Source organism: Heloderma suspectum, chromosome 3 (assembly GCF_057233095.1).
Source record: "Heloderma suspectum isolate Gila_16-S chromosome 3, 16-S_ref, whole genome shotgun sequence".
Classification (NCBI taxonomy): Eukaryota; Metazoa; Chordata; class Lepidosauria; order Squamata; family Helodermatidae; genus Heloderma; species Heloderma suspectum.
The window spans coordinates 39,355,379-39,377,623 of NC_139460.1; the positions used below are offsets into that span (position 1 = coordinate 39,355,379).

General features: G+C 41.0%; 2 protein-coding genes across 18 annotated transcripts in view; one reads left to right on the forward strand and one right to left on the reverse strand.

The window, feature by feature from the left end:
• BRCA2 (BRCA2 DNA repair associated) overlaps positions 1-3,837 on the forward strand; it is a 59,446-nt gene extending 55,609 nt beyond the window's left edge. For all 7 annotated transcript variants that reach the window (XR_014789021.1, XM_084842980.1, XM_084842984.1 and 4 more), the window contains 3 exons: positions 436-692; positions 2,673-2,819; positions 3,091-3,837. Coding sequence is in view for 6 of the 7 variants with exons in the window: in XM_084842980.1 (XP_084699106.1) it covers positions 436-692; positions 2,673-2,819; positions 3,091-3,705 (1,019 nt within the window). In the remaining variant the exon portion in view is untranslated. The remainder of the gene's footprint in view (positions 1-435; positions 693-2,672; positions 2,820-3,090) is intronic.
• Positions 1-22,245, reverse strand: part of N4BP2L1 (NEDD4 binding protein 2 like 1) — a 68,191-nt gene that overhangs the window by 40,242 nt on the left and 5,704 nt on the right. For 5 of the 11 annotated variants that reach the window (XM_084842995.1, XM_084842993.1, XM_084842999.1 and 2 more), the window contains exons 2-5: positions 15,055-15,182; positions 12,075-12,163; positions 9,657-9,733; positions 7,923-8,035 (exon numbers count right to left, since the gene is read on the reverse strand). In XM_084842995.1, the coding sequence (XP_084699121.1) occupies positions 7,923-8,035; positions 9,657-9,733; positions 12,075-12,163; positions 15,055-15,182 (407 nt within the window). Of the gene's footprint in view, positions 1-3,707; positions 4,554-4,835; positions 4,993-6,614; positions 8,036-8,209; positions 8,269-9,656; positions 9,734-12,074; positions 12,164-15,054; positions 15,183-18,809; positions 18,894-22,245 lie in introns of those variants that run through there. The other 6 variants (XM_084842997.1, XM_084842996.1, XM_084842998.1 and 3 more) reach the window with 6 other exon arrangements.

The window sequence follows — 22,245 nt, forward strand, 5'->3', positions numbered from 1 at the left end:
TTTATTGAACATTAAAGATTTCTTTAGAAAGAGTCATGTGGCACCTTAAATAAAGGGTGGGATCCAAGTTGGTTTCCTCTGACAGAAAGGCCCAGTTTTCATTATTACCCCTCCTCCTTCCCCCTCCACCCTCTCCAATCTGCCAGACAGCTCCCCCACCCCTTTAAAACAGATGAAAAGCATAGAATTCCACCCTAACAAATTTAATATGGCACAAGCTTTCATGGACTAGAGTCCACTTCATCTAGGTGAACACTAAGCAATCCTTTGATTGTAGTTGGGAGGAAAAAAACATAAATTTCTATGGCAATACATTGTGTCTCATTTTATTTTATGTTTTGTTTTTATTTTGAATTTTTAATAAGTTTCAAAGTTTAAATGTTAAGGTTTAACTTAAAAAGTGAAGTTGAAATTTACGTTTCATTTTTTATATAGGTTTCTCTACGCTGGTGTACTTGTCAGATAAAAATCATAATACAATAGCAGTACAGATCTGTACAGATCTTAAGCAGCTTGCTCTTGAAGACATAATTATTCCTTCTACGTTGATCTCTGCAACCAATCTTCAGTGGCGACCTGAATTCAGATCAGACATTCCCACCTTATTTGCTGGAGATCTTTCTACATTCTCCTCAAATCCAAAGGAAAACCATCTCCAAGGAATATTTAATGAAATGAGAAATACTATAGAGGTAAAATCATTATTTTCTAGTGGAGTAGTTAAGGATGTTGTTCTTGTCTATCCAATGGACTCAGGCGATGTAAAATATTTTATTAAAATACTGTCTTATGTAGATGTTATCATAGACAAGAAAGCTGCCTTTGAGGCCAAGGGCCCTCCGGAGACAGCTTGCACAATAAAATCCCATGCAGTATAAGCCCATACAATGATAAAAAGCAAAAATTAACAAGTATTCATGAGAGATGGTTCTCTAGGTGCCCTTATCAAAAGGACTTTGCTGTGGGAAGTCTCTAGGTAGCTTGGAAAACTATTGTAATGGGCTACTGGCAACCTGTCCCCATCCAGAAATAGGATGCCTTCTGCAGTCTACAAATAATTTAACAAAAGCAGTTATTTGTAAAACACATTACACTTCACTGTGTATTTCTTTAATAAATATACACCCTTCAATAAAAAATATTTCTAGAGCAGGAGTAACTGTAGTTTCCACAGGGATAAATGATTAGGAGTTTTTGTCCATATAAGCTCTCCTGGCTTTCCCAAGATATTCATGTGGAGAAATGTATGAACTTGCTGATCACAGATACAAGCTCTAGTCATGTGTTATTATTATTATTATTGCATTTATATCCCGCCTTTTTTCCTCTTGCAAGGAACCCAAGGCGGCTTACATTATCCTCCTCCATTTTTTCCTCACAACAACCCTGTGAGGTAGGTTGGGCTGAGAGTGTGTGACTGGCCCAAAGTCACCCAGTGAGCTTCCATGGCTGAGTGGGGACTAGAACCCGGATCTCCCAGCTCCCAGTCCAACACTCTTGCCACTACACCACACTGGCTCTCTTACCTGGACATTCTAGGTATGGAGGACCTGCACGATTCGATGTTCTGGTCACAGAGCAAACATACACACATTCAGCTGCTCATGCAGAGGCACAATGTTCAGACAAATGTGTGGAATTACTGGGCAGTATCCAACGGTAGTCCTACCGAGACTAGGCCCATTCACTTCAATGGGTTTTATGTAGGAGTACCATTGGATACTGCCCACTGTGATTTGGGGGCTTGCCATCATGGGCATTGCTTGCAACTATATAATCCAAAGGGTCACATTTTTTCCAGGCAAGCATGGAGGAGGGGAAAAAGTGTATAAAAGGCTATTAATATGTATCTTAACTAATTCAAACTTGCTGATCCAGTTACCAAACCATTATTACAGCTAATGAGTGAAATGGAATTGGAGAATTCAGCAACACTTGTGTACTCACATGTTAATGGTTCAACCTCCCACGCTGAACCAGAAGCCCACACATGAGGTACTTTGGCATCATAAACAAACACATTTCAACCATTTCTCTGCATTTTACAGTAAACTCACACCTCCAAATGTCAATGCCCCATCTGCCTCACCCACCCATGCCCCATCTGCATACACACAGCCGTAGGTCTCCTTCCTGTCCCATCCAATCTATCTCATGGCCCATTTTTTATCTTTGTAGTAGAGCATGCTAGAGAGGAATATTCCCACAATGTTGGTCCTTGCTAAATGCACCTTTAGACAGCGACTGAGCGAGCGCTTTGTCTGAATGTGTTTCTCAATGTGAATATGGGATGAGATTTTAAAAAGTTGAATGAACTGGGATAGGTAATCTATAACATACTGGGTTGGATCTAGGATCTGCCTTCTTTGGACAAGAAGGGCTCAGGTCATGGATGGTGACCCTGCCTAAGTTCCTGTGCCATAGCTCACCCTATTCAGCAGAATCCCCCAACCCTCTGTGTAGCATTTTCAGAGGGCCAGAGGGGCTCCTTTGGGGAGGATGGTGCAGGGATGTTTGCTTCAGCCACCCCACTCGCACACATCTAAATCTGAATCCAACACTGTATGTATTAATTTAATTTATTGAATACCACAAAAAATAAATAATATTATATTTAATGCTCTTAAACAAAAGCAGGATTTTAAAAAAATAAAACTATTTTTGTGCTGTAGAATGATTGCTGCTTTGGCAAAGATGCGCAATGCAAACTAATGAACATGCTTCAAACAGATGGCTCACAAGTGTTTAACTTGCCTAAAGAATGTGGCCTGGATCCCTTTTCTTCTCCTTGGAAAGCTGGTACAAGAAATAAACAGTCAGTAAGTTTATTAACAGTATACTTCTACACATATTTACTCAGAAGTCCTTCTAGGATCAATAGTGTCCTTAGGATTTCAACCAAAATGTCTTATGGTGATAATTATACCAATATAACCAGTTTAAATATCTGATAGAAATTTTTATTGGGATAGTTAAGAAATAAGCACACAAGCCTCAAGAGTAATGTAATATTTAGTTCCAGTGTTTTTCATGGATAGAAATAATGGAGGGAATGTAAACCTAATTAGTTTTTCCCCTTTTTAAAATTAGATTGCAGCTCCTAGCAGTGAACGGAGGCATCAGAGCCCTTTGATGCTTGGGAAGCTAAATTCAAAGTCACCAGTTTCTCTAGGCTCAGAAAAAACACCAGAATTACAAGAAACTCCTAAAAACTGTAAGAAGAGAAAAGCGATGGACCTGCTCTGTCAAGTACCTTCCCCTCCACCAGTTAAGCCAATCTGTACATTTATCTCTCCGTCTTTGAAAAGGGCATTTCAACCACCTCGAAGCTCTGGTACCCAGCACAAGCAACTACTAAAAAGAACAGAATGTAAGGTTAAAAAACCTTCCCTGAAAAGGTTAAACGAGACTGCCTTTCCTCTTGAAAATAATTTTGTTGCTGATGAGGAACTTGCAATGATAAATACACAAGCCCTCTTACGTAATTTTTCAGAAGAGAGAGAGGTTACTTCTATGGATGAAACTGAGTATGAGGTATGCAGTGATTCACCCAACCAGCTTTTACTAAGGAATCATTCTTTGCAGTCTGCTGTTAGAAAAAATATATCGCAGGACAGTACTGAGGGAACTGAAACTCCTGCAAAGGAGACAAATAGTTCATTAGCTGTGTGCAGGAAGTTGCAAAGGCAAAGGAAACGAAAATAGTAATTAATGCCCTATACATTTATTGGATGTGTTAATATTTAAATGTCCTTTTACACTTTGAACATTGTAAATGTCTGTATAGACTTAATAATCTATTGCACATATTTCATCTCAAAATAAAAATTAAAGAAAGGATGTATCCTCTGTGATAAACAGCTTAAGAGATCCCAAAAAGAATGGCTGTAAATTTTACAAATTCCTGAGAAGTTATGGAGATGTATATTTTACACAAGTATATTCAAAGGTCTGGTACCAGTTCAGCAATAACACTAATTTTAACAAAGTTATTGGTTTCATTTATTATCTCAAGCATCAGAATATTTATTTTAAAAAGTATGGTTTCCATCGAAAACATCTTTTTAATAGCTTGAACCATGAGTGGGAAGAAGCTCATGGAAGAGGACCACCCCACTACATTTACCACCCCACTACATTTACCACCCCACTACATATGCCTCCCAAAGCCTCTACAGAGGGTCAGGGTACCTCCTGAACAGTGTAGGATGGGAAGCAAGTGGAGGAGGGGGCACTTGGCCAAAATCAGGCAGACATTCCTATAGGTTCTGTTTCAGCAACTTTGATTGCTGTTTGTAAAAAGAAAAAATGCAGCAAAAAATGTTCTTCCCTAAGACAAGGCTTAAACAAAAACTCCCTTATCAATTAATATTTGCAAATGGAGACAACATGGCACCTGATCTGTAGTATGTTCCATAAGTACTAATCGTTTTAAGGATCTTGTTTTTCATCCCAAATTTTCATGGGAAAATAAACACTTAATATGCAGAGAAGCTGAGTACTGGAACAGCCTCATGTTTTATGTTTCCTGCAATAGCCTCTTGTCAAGAAATCTAGTGGAAAAAAGAAGGAAAGGTATCCCTGAAAACCCACTCTAAACATACATAAATTCATTGTCAAACATTATATTGAACAACGGCCAGGTATGAGCACAATGCAGGGACCGTGGTGGCTTAGTGGTTAAGACGCTGAACTGCAGACCGGAAGGTTGGCAGGACAGCAGTTTGAGACCTGAGTGCCACGTGACGGAGCGAGCGCCCGTCTTCAGTCCCAGCCCCTGCCAACCTAGCAGTTCGAAACCAAGAAATTGCAAGTACATAAATAGGTACCACTTCGGCGGGAAAGGTAACAGCGTTCCATGCACCTCAGTGTTCAGTCACGCCGGCCACATGACCACGGAAGCGTCTTTGGACAGCGCGAGCTCTTCGGCTTAGAAATAGAGATGAGCACCACCCCCTAGAGTCGGACACGACTGGCTGGGGACACCTTTACCTTTATGAGCACAATGACCACAATCCAGCACAAACATATACTCACTCATAGTCATATCAAACCGAAGGAGCAGAGGTATGCATCATCACACTGGATTGCAGACAAAATTTTAAAAGTTAACTACAGTGAGTTGGATTGAGATTTAGGTGTGGGCAATAGAAGATGCCTCCACCCTATTTTTCAGCATCTCACCCTTCCACTACAGTTTACTTTAATCAGCAGGGTTCCCTGGGGTCTCCATGTAGCATGACGGGGGGGGGGGGGTTGTTGTAAGAGCTGCCATAGATGTGAAGAGGTGGGGAAGTCTGCTTCTGCCAACCCAGATGCATGCATCTAAATTTAGATCCAACCCATACATTTTTGCTGCTTCTCAAAACACCGCACGATAGTATCAACTAAAACACTGCCTTTAATAAGCATATAGTCACTTCTCTTCATTGCCTTCTTTTAGGCTCCAACCCTGCTGACTGCAATGCTATTGAGCCTTGTGCAACTGGAGGTTGGGCTGTAATACCCACAATTCAGAAAAATACACCCAGCATGACTTCTTACTTTTTCAAACAGCCCTCCCACCATATGACACCACTTTATAAGCTGAGGAATGTGTACAGTGTATAAGATAAGAGCGTTGATGATAATGCAAATTGTATGTCTTGCCAATTAGGGATGTACAAAACACTTACCTGGTTTTGTCCAGGGATATCTGCGGTGGGGGAGCGGCGCTCCATCCCTCCCCCCGAAATCCTCGACGGGGGGGAGGCGATCCGTTCCTCCCCCCCAGAATCCTGCCTGGCCAGCTCTGCTTCCAGCCGCTGGAATGCAAATGGCGTCCTGAGTAGGGGACGCCATTTGTGTCCCTATGGTAACCCATGATAGGCTACGTAAATATTAATGTAGCCTATGACGGCTAAAGCGGGAACACAAATGGCATAGGGGACGCCATTTGCGTCCCTGCTTTAGCCGTCATAGGCTACGTAAATATTTACGTAGCCTATCATGGGCTACCATAGGGACACAAGTGGCGTCCTCTACTCAGGACGCCATTTGCGTTCCCGTTTTATCCGTCATAGGCTACGTAAATATTTATGTAGCCTATGATGGCTAAAGCGGGAACACAAATGGCATAGGGGACGCCATTTGCGTCCCTGCTTTAGCCGTCATAGGCTACGTAAATATTTACGTAGCCTATCATGGGCTACCATAGGGACACAAATGGCATCCCCTACTCAGGACGCCATTTGCGTCCGCAGCAGCCCAGCAGCGGCCAGAGCCATCACCACCAGAGCTGCAGCCGGAGCTGCAGCCAGGTAGACTCCGTTTCGCAGGGCTTTCGCGGGGTGGTGGGGCGGGTTGCTCTGTTCCGCCACGGATTCCGGGGGGCCGAATTCACTGGAATTCGGCCCCCTTGGGATCCATGGCAGAATTCTCTAACATCCCTATTGCCAATACATTGCAGCTCCTGGATGTGCTTAATGAAGGTCTTTGAATTATATGCTTACAGCCTCAAGCTATGCAGTTACGGCTCTCTGAAGCCCACTGATCTTGGTTTTGCCTAGATTTTATTTCATGCCTGTATGATTCCAAAAGTCTAGTATAAAGTTCAAAAGATTCAGTCAATATAATTTGATTCCCTTTTGCTTTTGCACATTAATTACAAATGGTTCAAGAAAAACAGAAGATTTCAGCTTGTATTAAATTCTTAAAATACATAAGGCTAAAAACATCAAAAATGTACAAGCCCTACTTTTGCAATGAATTAAATATTCTACTCTTGTCTACAGGAATGCAGGTAGATTGGTTCATTTTGTTAAATTAAAAGAAAACCAGCAATTTTAGATATCTGAACTTATAGCATTGTAGGATAGATGGACGGATATTGTATTACTCATAACTCTGCCCTACTTTTAATTTTCTTTATTGATTTAAATAGAAATTTCTAGCCTAGAAGAGCTACAGGGGTGGGGACTATACACAGGATTACACTATTAGCCTGGCTCCATTCCCCTATTTTTACATTGTAAAATGAATAGGTGTGCCAATATTTAGGGAAGGAAATCTCTAATATGGCATACAATCCTAAGGCCTTGTAAACAGAACCTGATACCACCACTGGTAAGAAAATAATATTAATGGAAACCAGAAGATCAAGGTTTCAATCCTTTATGCACTTATGTGTGAGAAAGTTCCATTGTACTCAGTGAGACTTACTTCCACGTAGATGTGCACAGGCTTGCACTATTAGACTTCTAGCTATCACTGTTGCACTATATTTGTTGGCACAGTAATGGTGATTTATCTGAGATAACAGATCTCTTCCATGCATGCTTCTTACCAGGAGTTAATTCCAAACTCTCTACAGCACCACTGGTAACATATGGATACTATTCCCTTGCATATGAGCACCTTGACTTATGGAAATACGTTCTAATGTACCAGAGTCGTTGAACTGCTAATAATTACTATGGTGCTTTTTCATGTACATTCCTAAAAGGATCCATCTTGTCAAAAACAATTGGGAGTATAAGGACTGGCAAAAACAAAGCTGCAGAAATAAACTAAAAATGGGAAAAAACAGTGGTATGATTATGGAATTAATAGTGTAAGTACAGATAATTGCTCATAGGTCTGCAAGTATAGGTTGGTTTAGATGGATATTATGTTTCTTTTTCTGTTTCAAAAAATAATATATGGACATTTTATACCTAAATCTAGTTCAGTAGAAAAATACAAATATTTAAAGTACAAAATTGCTACAAATATATATTAAAAATCTTATACAACTTGATAAAAATATTCCTAAAAGACCCTGTGGAAATCACTTCTCCTATTAAAAGACCTTTCATTGGTAGAGTTACTATTAGTTCTTCTGTTAGGGAATGTTGAATTCTGATGGGAATAACCTCCAGTGTCGCAGACCCCATTGGACCTACTGGAATATCTGGGTGGTTCTTCAGAATGAAGCACAGAATGGAAGGTAACATCATGCTCATACTGTTCTTTCATACGCTGAATTTTATCTCGTGGAACACCATGGCTATTCCGTCTATATAAATGTAAAAAATGTGTAAATGTATAAATACACCCAGCCCTCTGATCGATTCATGCAATACATTTTTCTCTGGGCAAGTAGTTCCAACTTTCCTTAGGTACGTGCTTACGTGGACCAATGATCACAGAACTGGACAATCCCAGATATGGAAAGCAAGAGTTCCCATACCTGCAATAATGTGAATTGCTTCATCCATCGTCATGACAACCCTGTTCAGAAATGTGTTCCTGCAAATGGGAATTGGTGTTGTGTGAGCTGGACCTAACGGGCTAAGGGGGACTCACTCCCCCTAATAATGAACTCAGGTGCTGAGTGCCAACGGCTGTGTAGCCAAACCAGCAGGGAGGTATCAGCATGATCAGGGGAACCTTAAGGTTTGCAGAAGTACAAAATACTTGGGAAAATAAAAACTAAAGGGCAACCCTACTCCTACCGCAACAAGCCGATAAAGACAGCATGCTTAGTGGCCATGGAATGCCACTCAGTGTGTTGCTGGACTTCTCGGAACAGGAAAACTGTTGGGGTCAGGATATACTGCAACATTTTCTTGCAGATCCCACTTGTATTCTTGTAGTGGTGATTGTGTGTTGTGTGAGCATTTGGCACATAACTAGGGAAACCAAAGGCGTACCTTTAGTTTATAATGCTTTGGTTCCACAGCATGGGCTTACAGAAAAATCCTCTTTCTTAGCTTTAGGAGGTTGGGGAAATATGAATACCACACTTTGCATTTGAAAACATGCTAACACTCAGTGACAACCACCTTCAGTCATTCCTTGGGTCAATCTTATTTCTAATGTTATATTAACTATTGCTCTTTGTTTAATTTGTGTAGGTTGGATCCAGATTTAGTCATACTTCGAGTAGGCCCACTGAAATCAATGGGACTTAATTTAATCATAACTAACTTGAATCCCATTTATTTCAGTGGGTCTGCTCTAAGTATAACTACATTTGGCTCCAACCCTGTGTGTTTAAATAACTTGAAATACTGGAAACTTAAAATTTGATAAAAATTGACACATTTTAAAATATTGAAAAACTGTATGTTTAAATAAGTCTGCGTGGCAGAATACTTTTGATCATGTCCCATCCTCCAATTAACTGTTTTGCTTTACCTTTTATATGAAGGAATACAGTCATCTGCCTTCATTACATCGTTTCAAGGTTGCAATTCTATACTCCATGAGTATAATCCTATTAATTTTAATGGCACTGAGACCAGGGAAACCCAGTTGCAGATTGGGTTGGATCCAGATTTAGGTGTGTGCAACTGGGCTAGCGAAAGCAGTCATCCGCAAGGCAACCTGTCCACCCCTACCAAAATGCTACATAAGGAGTCTGAGGGTCCTGCTGAATGAGGTGGGTTGTGGTGTGGGGGAAAGGGGGAATCTCCCAAAATTGGGCAGAGGCAACCTCCGTGAGTGGCTGCCCTAGCAAGGAGTGAGTGAGAAGGGAACAGGGAAGTCTGCTGCCACCAGCCAAAGTTGCATAGGCCTAAATTTGGATCTTCTAACCCAATGGCTGTAATTCTGTAAAAATACAGCCCCAGTTCCACCCACCCTGATTCAAACACCCCCCATCACCCTTGACTAATTATAGAAAAAAAATGTACCTGGTTAGTTCCTGAACATTGAATTTCCAATGTGTATTTGGCTCTCGAAATATCACTTCGTAGCTGTTTTCAAGTGCCTGATGTGAAACAAGTTGTCATGGAGTTACAACAGAAAACTATCTTTGTGTTCACCATATTGTGTTATATTTCCCATATTACTTTTCACCACCACTACCACCACCACAGGAAAATAGCTCAACTCACTTAGCTGCAAACATGTAGACCTCTGGCCTACATAATCAAGCCATATCCATTCACTACCATGAAATCCAACAGCTGGAAAAGAGAGATGTTACATTACCCACAATTTCTGGAAGCCTAAAATAATTTTTACAGTATATTAATTTGGTATGAATTCAGAGAATAAAGTATGTCTTTCAGTTCCAATCCTATGTTGCCAGTTGGCCACTTCTATATTTTCCAAGGAATGGACAATATTAACATGAGGATCAAACCCTAGTAAGACCGTAGCACAAAATAATATGGCCACACTATCAGTACTATATAACTGATGTGGCATTCAGTAAATCTCAAAATGATTTTGTGCAGCCAGTGGCTTGCATTAGTACTCCATCTTTAATTTTAAAAGATTTTGAATAATCAAAATTGTGGAGGTAAATTGGAAGAAATGATGACAAAGATTTCCAGTGCTGTCACTGAGTCTGAATGAAGTTGTTCACTTCTGACAAAGTGGCTAAAAATGTTCCTTCTCAAGAAAAGCAGCAAAGACTGTTAGATGTGCAGCTTTCTGTAAACTGTGCTCAAGACAGCAGGTTATGTGCTAGGTATATTGAAATAGTTGCCCTGTTAATAATGTAGAAGCTGCCAAAGCAAAAGGGGAGAAAGGGAAATTAGCAGACTGATCTATTAATTCCAGAGCCAGATTCATCAGTGAGTTTTCAATCACTTATGGGGGCAGGCATCACATCTCGTTATGAGTGACAAGCACTATCTAACCAGGAGCCCATGACTGTTGCAAAACCACCTCCAACCACCTGCAATGAGTACTATATTCAAACAAATTTCCACCAATTGCAGTTTGAGTGCTAAATTCCCAGTAATGATAGTGCAACCTGGAGGGAAGACACCAGTATTCCCTGCAACAAAAGAGTTAATGAGAACATGCTCATTTCAGAAAATAAGAATTATGTGTATTTAGGCAAAGAGTCCTTTAAAGAAGGTGGCACCAACCCCCCAACCCAACTGCATACCCTTGGCCTGCATAAGGTCCCTGGCACCTCCAGTCAAAAGGGTCTTGGGTAGCAGGGCCAAGAAAGCTCTGTATTTTGGAGAGTGCTGCTAGTCCTACTGTGTCATATGAACCAAAGGTCTCAGTATAAGGCATTTTCATATGTGAAAACAGAAAACCAATCATGCATGGCCTGTGCCGGTTGTGGGGTAGACACTGTGGCTATGTGGAATGTTAGCACATTGCCAGGAATGTACTATGCAATGCATTCAAAGACTGCAGATACATTCCCTTAGGACAGGGATATGAACTTCTGGCCTATGGGTCTACTCCAGCCCACACAGCCTCGGTATTTGACTTCAAAGCGCCCCCTGCCCCAGAGGAATCCCTGCTATTATTTCCCATCTCAGGTTGGAGAGAACAGCAGGGATGCCAGCAAGTGGTGGGAGACTTGGCTGGCGCTGGGGTGAGCAGTCACTCTTCCCAGCACCAGCCAAGTGGCCTCACCTTGGGTCAATGTGCACCACACGGAGCCAGGAACTTGCCCAGCACCCAGCCTGCTTCTCCCAGCACTGACTAAGTCTTTCTCTGTGCCTCTCCCAGCACAGAGAAAGGCAAAATGGCTGAGTGGGGGTGGGGAATGATGTCGGTGGCCATGCCCATCTGGCCTGGAGGGGGAAATTCATCCTCCATATGCACACAAAATATAGTTCTGTGCCTCTGCCTTAGAACTATAAGTGGTTCCTGAGAATCAGAATTATTCAGTGTCCTAGCCTTTCAAAGAAAACAGAATAGCTAAATACAAAAAGCAAAAGTAGTCATGCTGGCCAGGAGCAAAATTTCAAAAGCCATATTATTGTAGTAACTTTTTTAGACCAACCAAAAGATCACCAAAAATATGCAAGGTTTTGAGATCTCCAGATCTCTTCATCAGGTAAAATTTGCCTGATTTGGATCTCAAAAGCTTGCACATTTTTTGTGATCTTTTAGTTGGCATAATAATGAGAATACCTAAATATAACCCAACAAAAAGGGAGCTTTGAATAGGGTAGAACACAAAATGTTCTAGGGCTTGGACAAAATTAAATTTCTGCAAAAGAAAAATTATGGATGTTAAGGAATCTTCTAACTTTTCTGCCTAACTCAATAGCTAAGGATAGCATTAAACGTTCACCTCTTGAACCCATGGCTGAACGTTAAGAATGACAACAGGTCATAGTTTTCCCTACCATTGTCACATATGGCTTCATTTCCCAAGCGTGGATGTTGGTATTATCAATAATAACTGGGGATTTCCCATTCTTCATTGCTTTACGTGCTGTAATATAATAATGTAAATGTTTTAAAAGACCAGACAGTCAGCTGAACCTTATACAGCTCTCCTAAATCAATTATCTTGGGATCCAATATGTCTCAAACAAGTATGTTGTGAATGTAGTGAGCGAGTGCCTTTAAAGAGACAGAGTTTATTCTTACCATGTTTTTGCTTCATTTTATTTTCAGTTTTTTATTTTCCATTCATGTTAATGCCAGACATGGAGTAATAGTAATTTCAAACAGGGAATGGAAAGGGAAAAAAAAATTGATCCTGGATAAAAGATTTCAGGCTGTTGTATAACCAAAAAATCTGGGAAAGATAGAATAGTAGGGTTGGAAGGGGCCTATAAGACCATCGAGTCCAACCTCCTGCTCAATGCAGGAATCTAAGTCAAAGCATCCCTGAAAGATGGCTGTCCAGCTTCATCTTGAATGTGTCCAGTGTGGGACAGCCCACTACCTCCCTAGGGAATTGGTTCCACTGTCGTATTGCTCTAACAGGAAGTTTTTCCTGATGTTCAGCTGGAATCTGGCTTCCTGTCACTTGAGCCCATCATTCCGTTTCCTGCACTCTGGGATGATCAAGAAGAGATGCTGGCCTTCCTCTCTGAGACAACCTTTCAAGTACTTGAAGAGCGCTATCATATCTCCCCTCAGTATTCTCTTCTCAAGGCTAAACATGCCCAGTTCCTTCAGTCTCTCCTCATAGGGCTTTGTTTCCAGTGTTCTGATCATCTTTGTTGCCCTCCTCTGAATCCTCTCCAGTTTGTCTGCATCCTTCTTAAAGCGTGGCGCCGGGAACTGGACACAGTATTCAAGATGAGGCCTAACCAGTGCTGAGTAGCGGGGAACTAGTACTTCACATGATTTGGAAGCTATACTTCTATTAATGCAGCACGAAATGGCATTTGCCTTTTTTGCAGCCACATCACATTGCTGGCTCATATTCAACTTGTGATCTACAACAATTCCAAGATCCTTCTCGCTTGTAGTATTGTTGAGCCAAGTATCGCCCATCTTGTAACTGTGCATTTGGTTTCTTTTTCCTAGGTGCAGAACTTGGCATTTATCCCTATTCAATGTCATTCTGTTGTTTTCTGCCCAGCAATCCAGGCTATTAAGATCACTTTGAATTCTGTTTCTGTCTTCCAGGGTATTAGCTATCCCGCCCAATTTTGCGTCATCTGCAAATCTGATCAGATGTAGGTGGCCATGCTAACAAGGAATGATGGGAGTTGCAGTCCATGACATCTGGAGGGCACCAGGTTGGGAAGGCTGTTCTAAGCTATGGAAGCCTTCTCTTTGGTGTTGCTTCGACTTAGAATGCCTGAGGGAGATATGACTGGCGCTTTGTTTTCTGTTTGGTGCCAAATTAATCATTTCCAGTTGCCCCGGCATTTTAAACTTCACAATGCAACATTTAAAGCTCAGTCCAGATTGTTTTTATATCAACAGCTTTCTATTTTTTGCTGGCTGAATTGTTTTTATGCCTCTTGTGGTTGTAATTTTATTGTTATTATATTGTATTTGTTGTTATAATTTTATGTACACGGTCTTGTTGATGAAAGAGTGGTTTAGAATTGGTTAAAATAAATGTGCTGCATCATAGGTGGGGCATCATATATACATTTCAAAACATGGCTTCAACAAAAATGTGGACTTTCTCACACAGAACATTTGAAAACAATTGTCTTCATGCAAGGTTCTTTTCTTTACATAGAAATCTATGGGCAAACCCACACAATGGCCTAGTTTGGATGTACATATTTTGGCTTACTCTGCTCACACACTCTATCTTCACGCCATTCCTACCATCCTTCCTTCTCAGCTTGCCACAATTAATTCAGGAAGTCTTCAGTTAGCCATAATTATCAATTACATCTGAACCAGTAAACTATGGTTACCAGTTTCAGAACAAACCAAGATCATAAACCACAGTTTCAAGTTGGTTATTCTAGTCCTGGTAACTGGTTCAGTAGTGGTCAGAAACTATTCTGGACTGAAAACATCCTGGATTGTGGCATGCCAAGAAGGAAACGATAAGGATCCGCACAAGGATGAAGTGCACAGGGGAGGGGGGAGGGGGCACTCAGACACAGTACACAAGGCCAAAGTGCACATTAAGCTGAAATATGCACTTCTGAACTGGGCCACATGATTACAATTTGGTAAGCCTGCTAGGGTCTAAATAAAATTATTCTCTGGACAGATATGGAGCCTAGGTTACCAGCTGGCCATTTCTGTTATAGATTTTCCAGGGAATAGACAACATTAATCCCAAATTAATTTGCATGTTAGAGAAGGGGGATTCTGAGGGATTCTTCTCCTATTCCTGCCTTTCTAAGAAGAACTTTGAAGCTTTCAGTCGGGTTAGCAGAGCAAATCAGGTTTCCCATGGCCATGCCAAAAGTGTTAAAAGGCATTGGGAAGAAAACACATGGGGATGATACGGAGTTAGAAATATAATGTGGAAAGGAGTTGTGGTTTGTTCAATGGCAGTGAGCATGCTTATTATTAGTATGAAATATTTATCTTAAAGGCATACATCTGTCTTCTAGGTTTCTAATAGAAGCAGCAATGTAAACTGATTAGAGAATACAAATTGTGCAAGTCATTGTTACATTAGGCATATTTATAATGCTAGGTTCTATCTTTCATGCACATACCAAAGGACCATACTTTAGCCCATAGATAATAAGCATATCAGAGTTTTCTCTGTAGGATTAGAGTTACTATTAACTGCTGTGTTTTAACCAACTTTGAAAGCCACTTTGATAAAGTGAGTAGTGCAGAAGCAACAGACATTAATTTATAATGAAGGCCTGAGATTATAGGTGAAGAGTAGATAGAAGGCGAAACCTAGTATCCAATGCTATGACATATTGTACTTGCCTCTTCTCTGGTTCCACTGGTGTGCGTCTTCCAGAGAATCAGGATTAAAAACATAGATACCATCCTCTGTAAAGAAGTAGTCATCAGTGCTAAAAATGGCTGCACTGGGAAATTCATGTTTCAGTTGCCTGAGGGACAAAAAAGTTGCAAGGAAAAGCCAGAATTGAGCATGGATCAAGAAGAAATGAGGTTTTTCATTTACCAGCTACCCCATGCATTTTAATTAGGGCCCAAATGATCCCAGTGCACTTTAAGTGAAATTTTCAAATTAACAAAAAACACAGTTGGAGGTGGAGCTGTGCCCATCACAGAACAATCAACCCCATTAATGTAAAAGAATATATATGAAGTGGCAGAAGTTGGAGAGAAAAATTTACGCATTTTATACCCCTTTGGGATCAGTTATTTCTGTGGTGTTTGATCAACAGTTGCCATTTCACTTGATATTGCAACCACTGAGTGATGAATATGAAGTGATTAATATAAATGCACATATTGTAGAGAGAAATGTGACTTTATTTATTTATCTATTTCTATACCGCCCAATAGCCGAAGCTCTCTTCCAGTGCCCTATCTGGAATTTTGCTCCGCATCCACCATGAGCATGTGTGCTTGCATCTTCTGATGTTAACATGGGAAAAGCCCTAAATAGATGGTTAGGTAAGAGCTTAGTAGTTGGCAAAGACAGAGGGCTTTAAGAATATGGACTGTTTTTAGCAGGATAATATTCATAACAGTGAATATTACTAGACACAGTGACAATTACTAGAATTTTAGTTATTTCCCATATGGTATATATTATGCGGACAAACGTTACCATTTTCTGAGCTAACTTGAAAAGAGGAATTTTCTAAGTAATCAAACAACCTCTAGGAAACTGAAGTCTCTCCCGCTCATATAATTTTATCATAAGAGTTTTGCCCACTAATGGAAAAAGATATGCAGCATGTTCTGCCATATTAATTTCAGGAACCATGAACAATTTCCTTAAAAAAAACCTCTGTGTGAACAGGTACATGAGCTTCTTCTTATCCTTGCTGGGCATTTGTTCCTGCTTCTGTTGCTATGTTTTGTCAAAAAGTAACTCCTCAGTAAAAAGTGACCATATTTCAGCACAGAGCACCATGGAAGTCATTCTTACGTTTTCTAAAGGAAGAGCCAGATGTAAGTAGGTGCCCCCAAGTTAGTTGATGTCATTGGACTTAAGCATGCTTAACTGAATGGGGCCCACTGGCTTTAGTGGGGTTAAGAAAGCAATCCTATCAGGATAGGCAGCTGCTTCTGAACTTGGAGGTGACTACCTATCCAATGCAGGATGGGCAGAGCACGGAGGGGATCCTCTCCTCCATGCTCTGGCCACCCTGCATTTACAGCTATCTAGCCACGGGACTTTGGAGTGGGGTGGGGGAGGTCCGATGACACATGGGAAGCATCCTACCAGCACTTCTGCACTCCCTGCTCCTGGGAATGCCCCCTTTTGCCCTGCTCCATGCTGCCCATCTGAGGGGACGATCCATGCCACCTACGCAGGGAGGCAGTTTTCTGGAAAACAAACTCAGAGCGCGGGCTCTGAGGTTGGTTCCTGGAAACCGAAAAGCTGTCTAGCTGCCATAGGATTGTGCCCTAAGTCATCTTAAACTGAGTATTCTGGTTTTATTGGTTTGCATGTCACTCTGTTGATGGTCCCTATATGTGCATTTTTTGTTTCCAGATCTGGAGCAGAAGGATGCAGAAAGCTGACTTCTTGGACTACTCCAACTGTAGAGGATAATCATAATGATGTCACTCTGCTACCACAAAACTTCTACCACTTGCAGAAACTCTGTGTTCATCCTTGCACAAGTGTAAGATCCACTACTTTGATTCCACATCATTATGCTAGATGTTGCTTACACTAATTGTTCCACTAGTACTTTTGCAACCACTAGCACAGGGGTGGGCAACTATGGGGGCCATTTCTCTTCCTGCCCTTTGCAGGCCACACTCCGCAGGGTGCCACGCATTCCATGGGGCACCATGGAAAAAACTGGTGGTTTGCCACTACAGTGCACTAAAAGGGTCAACTTTTAGCTTGAGAAGTAACAGAACATCACCTCTTGTAGTTCTCCTGCTATCATTACATTGGACACAACTCTGAGGATTCATACCGCATGCCTCCTGACATGGATCATTGATCACCTCAGCTCTGGCTGAGATGAAAGATAAAAAAATTTGGGGTGCTAAAGTATGACTTACATATTAATATTTGTCACAATGTGTATTCACATTGCATAAGACACACATATTTATTTTATTACAACATTATTTCTGAGTTGCCTTTTGGCCCAAAAAGAGCCCTCTTACCATTTAAAACATTAAAAATAATTAAGGGAGAATCCTATGGCCGCTAGTCAGCGGCTAGATGGCCTTAGGATATGTGGTTTTCTGGGAACCAACCTCAGAGCCCACGGTCTGAGGTCGGTTCCTGAGAACTGACCTTCCTCTCCTCGGAAGAGGAGCACGGAGCGGCCAAAATAGGGCGTTCCGGGGGTACGTTCTAGGGCGGAGAAGGTGGAAATGCCAGTATGACACATCCTATGTGTAGTCCACCAGCTTCCTCCTCTGCTCTGCCTTCCTGCGGCTAGACAGCTGACATCAGCTGTCTAGCCGCAAATGCAGGGCAGGAGAAGTACGGCGGGAACAATCCGCTCCACATTTCTCCTGCCCTGCATTGGACAGGCGGTCACCTCCGAGTTCGGAGATATTATCAATAAATGCCATGCCATCTATTTCTGCCTTAAAGTTTCCTCTTGACAAACAGCAGTAACGGAGAACAGAATGTGTCAGACTTCTCATGGGAGAGGTTTGCTGAAAAAGGTGAAACTACAACAATGGAAGCTAGATGTTTGGAGATGGTATCACCAGCAATCTCTGTCTCAATGCACTAAAAATTACCTCCCCAAAGCGTGTTAGGAACAGTGATCTGGAAAAAGGGCCAAGCAGCCAAACTTTCATTTTGCAGTTTGTGGAGCAGTTGCTTTGGGTTTTCAATGAGTATAGAGAGATGCTAGCAAACCAAGATAAATGGTCAAGCCAGAAGTCATTACCTTCATGATCATTCATCTCTAAGCTCCCACTCTTATATATACTACTATAAGCTTTGTGCAACAGTACTAAATACATGACTCTTCATTTTTCCATTACCTGTTCTCCACTGTGGATTCCAACTATTTGTCACACGAATGCTGGTTGATAACACATACAAGCTATACAATCCAGTGATTCTGAGGCGGGATGAGTAACTGGCTAATCAGCGATCCAGATCTGGCCCTCCAATATATATACACTATTGATCATCTACCCAGTCACGATATAAGGGTAAGTACTTGCACATATAGGAAAACATACAGGCGCTGGACCTCAGTAGCAATGTCGTTATGACTTTTCAGACCTTCACAGAATATTCCTGCCAGGTTGAATAATGGAGTCCTGTACCACTAATTCACATTCAGTGTCCAATCAAGCACACTGGAAGCCTATTCTCATTTCAAAAGCTTTGTGCTCCCATAAAGTGAACTGAATAGTCAGTGATGAAGTTTTAAGAAAAAGCAGCCAACTATGCCAAAATCTGCCTAGTAACCTTTCTACTCTTGTTCCTTCTCACAATAATGTCTGGAATGTGTTCATCATCATCATCATCATCCAGCTAAATATCATGAAGCATACTAAGATGTTAACACAGATTAAAATGCTTGGGCAAATAAAAAATGGCTTACCTGCTGCTGAAGATTGCAACGTAGGTGTCAGGCACATCTGGCTACGGAAGGCATTCCAAAACTGGAGCACCACTGCTGAAAAAGCCATCACCAGTGACAGAACCTAAAAAGCACTTATCCTTATGTGCATACAAGTGTATACAGAGGTGGAGGGGGTCATCTTTCTAACACTTATTCAATGAGTAGAGGCAGTAAAGAGCAGTTCAGCCAATCCCCATGTTCCAGACAGAATGGATCTTTAACCTGTGTTGATTTCTAGGTAACTGTAGAACCAGTGAGCCTGTGAAGTCTGCTTGGCCTGCCTTTTCATGTTGATGCAGCACTGTCTTGGAAGAAAACACCTTCTTTTTCCAATGTGCTTGATTGTACACTAAATTATAGTGTATTGTATTCTTTTAAATACTTGTATTTTATATTTTTAACTGTTGTATGGTATTTTAGTTTTTTAACTGTTTGTAATCTGCCTAGAGAGCATTAGTTATTGGACATATTAGAAATGTACTAATAAATAAATAAAAAGATGCCAATCAATGATACAGGACGCCATTAGGCAGACATGCCTGTGTAGCTGCAACTACATTATCCACTAAAGTATGCCAACACCAGGCATCCTAAACCATACCTGCAAAGAAAACCACCATTAATGACTTTCTAAATCTGCAGTACACATTACATTTGAGCCTTGTTCTTTAAAAAACCAATAAGCTTTGCGCAGTGTTTTGGCTCATAATATTATTATTTACATTTCTGTACCACCTACACTCTGGGAGAGAGCGCAGGACAGGAAGGCCTGGCGTGCTATGGTCCATGGGGTCACGAAGAGTCGGACACGACTGAACGACTGAACAAAACAACAACCACCCAATACCCAATGCTCTATGGGCAGTTTAGAAAAGATTAAGACCTTTAAAATGCAATATAAAACTTAAGATAAACCATTACATACAAAACAAAAAATTAAAAACATTCAACAATGGAAATCTCAGGACCCATTAAAACCGTATCATATGCTGTCAAATGTCTGGGAGTAGAGTAAAGTCTTAACCTGATGCCAAAAGGATGACAATGTTGGTGCCAGGCGGACCTCATGGGGGAGAGAGTTCCATAATCGGAAGTGTTCCATTTATGTTCAGTCTGACAGCACTGTGGTTACTGTTGCCAAGCACCCTGACAACACCAACGTTTGATAGCAAAACATGGGCACTACATAGGATCAAATAAAGTGTTTCTTGGTTCCAAGGCACAATCCTTGTCTTGTCCCTAGTTTATATTTATCCAACCAATTCAAGGGTGACTGAAGCTACACTTCAGTACTGTGGCAAATATCGGGACCCATATTGCCCAGCCTGACCTATTTAAGCAGTTCAGAGATTCCATGATCAAATGCATCAAAGTATATTCTGCATTAGGATTTCATTATTTTATTCTAGCACCCAATCCCACACAACTGGGCCTCTTAGGCAGAGAGTAAAGTGTTTTTCCACATACAGTCCCATGAGACTCTTGTTGTGATACTTAACATTCTGGGAAATATCTGGGCCAGGATATAGAGTTGTGAATAGCTGACAATGGGGGTTCAAGTGTTAAAACCGGACAGTGTAAATCAAGGTCACAACAGTATTAGGTCATGAGCAGAAACAGCCATAAACTAGGAATGTTATCAACCCAGGAAGGAATGCTTGAAAAGGGAAACGTTGTGTCCCCCAGGCTAAAACACAAATATAACTATTTTGAGGCAACTGATTCATTTGTCACTGACATCAATGGCATGTTACGATGATCACGCATATTGTCTCACAGACATATTTTTGTAGCTAGAAATCTGGTCTTGAGACCAGGAGATAAATATTTTTAGAGTAGATTTAGTAATGTGTTGATATTTCCATTGTAGTAAGAGGTAACACAACATCAGAATGTACGTAAGCAGATGAACATGTGCAAAAATGCTTAACATGTATAAAAGGCAGTCCGGTGGTCACAGATTTCAGTTCTCCATGGGAGAACTCCATTTCTCTGCTTGATCTGAGATGACTGGTAAGATCCTTTATTGACTCTGATGTTTTTATCTTTATAGGCCTTATTTCTAGGCCTTCTGTTGATGTTATTTTATGTTATTGTAATCTTTGTACCAGCATTGTATGCTTAGTGTTTATTCTGTACTAGGGATCTACTTGAAATAAGTAAAAGACAGAAAAGACAAAAGCTTGGTCTTGGAGTTGTTACTGAACTAAAACTGTGTGTTTAATACCAGAAGTCAGTGAAAACTTACATTTCCTAGTGACACCTTGTACTGGAGAAAATTGACTGGGAGTGGTTACCCGGTGGTCTAGGGCCCCCTAAATACCAGAATTCCATCTCACAGAATCCCTGGGCTAGGACAGATTTGTCACAATTCTACATGCAAAACATTATATAGCCACAGGTTACTTCTATGTATATGACTGCAAAGGAGAGAGAGAGAGAGAGAGCACGCACTGCAAGGAGCCTGGAGATTCTGTGAGTGAAACTACCCATTACACTACTAGTGTAGCATGTAGCTGAGGCTTGTCTTTTGCTTTACTCTAGTGTAACTGGGCACAGTTCTAATTCAGATTGAGACCAGCGCAATTAAACCTTCTTCCCCACCCATTTTTTTTACTAGAATTAAACCCACTAGGGGTGGGTTTAAAAGGAAGAAATAGATAGAAAAATTCTCCATTGGAACTGCAGCATCAAGGGTAGTTGAAGCTACAAAGTACTGAAAAACATTCTCCAGTTTTGCTGCCTTCCTGCATTATCTATTTTAATTATGTGTTCTGGAAGAAAAAAGGTACATGAAGACAAAGCAGCACAGCAACTTCTAAAGTGACCTTGGGACCAAATCATATTAAATACACAAATGAATCAAGTTTTAAGAGTAACTCATAAATCCTATTCCTTCTGCTACAAGCAATCACAGGTTTCTTTTCACAAAAAGCAATGGAGAATCATGTAACAGCTTCCACACTGAAAGATCACTGTGAGCGGTGGGTGGGGAAGCACCCTCCATAGCCTCATAGGTTAAGCATAATGAAAATTTTGATTAAAAGAACATCTGTGCCCCATGTCTGTTTGTTGTTCAGTCATTAAGTCGTGTCCGACTCTTCGTGACCCCATGGACCATAGCACACCAGGCCTTCCTGTCCTCCGCTCTCTCCCAGAGGAGGCAAATTATTCACTGCATCCCAGCCAGATTGCAGCCTGTTCGCCTTGTCCCACTGAGTTGAACTGCACACTATTGCAAAACATTCTCCAATTTTGCTGCTAGACTACTCTGTGCTCCTAAATAGTTTCTTATGAGCTGTTATGAAAAAATGTCAGCAGACTATCTCTGAGCTACAAGATTTCATAGCAAGTACAAAATGAAGTAACCTGCATAGAGTCGTTCCACCATGCATGCTAGCAACATACAGAACAA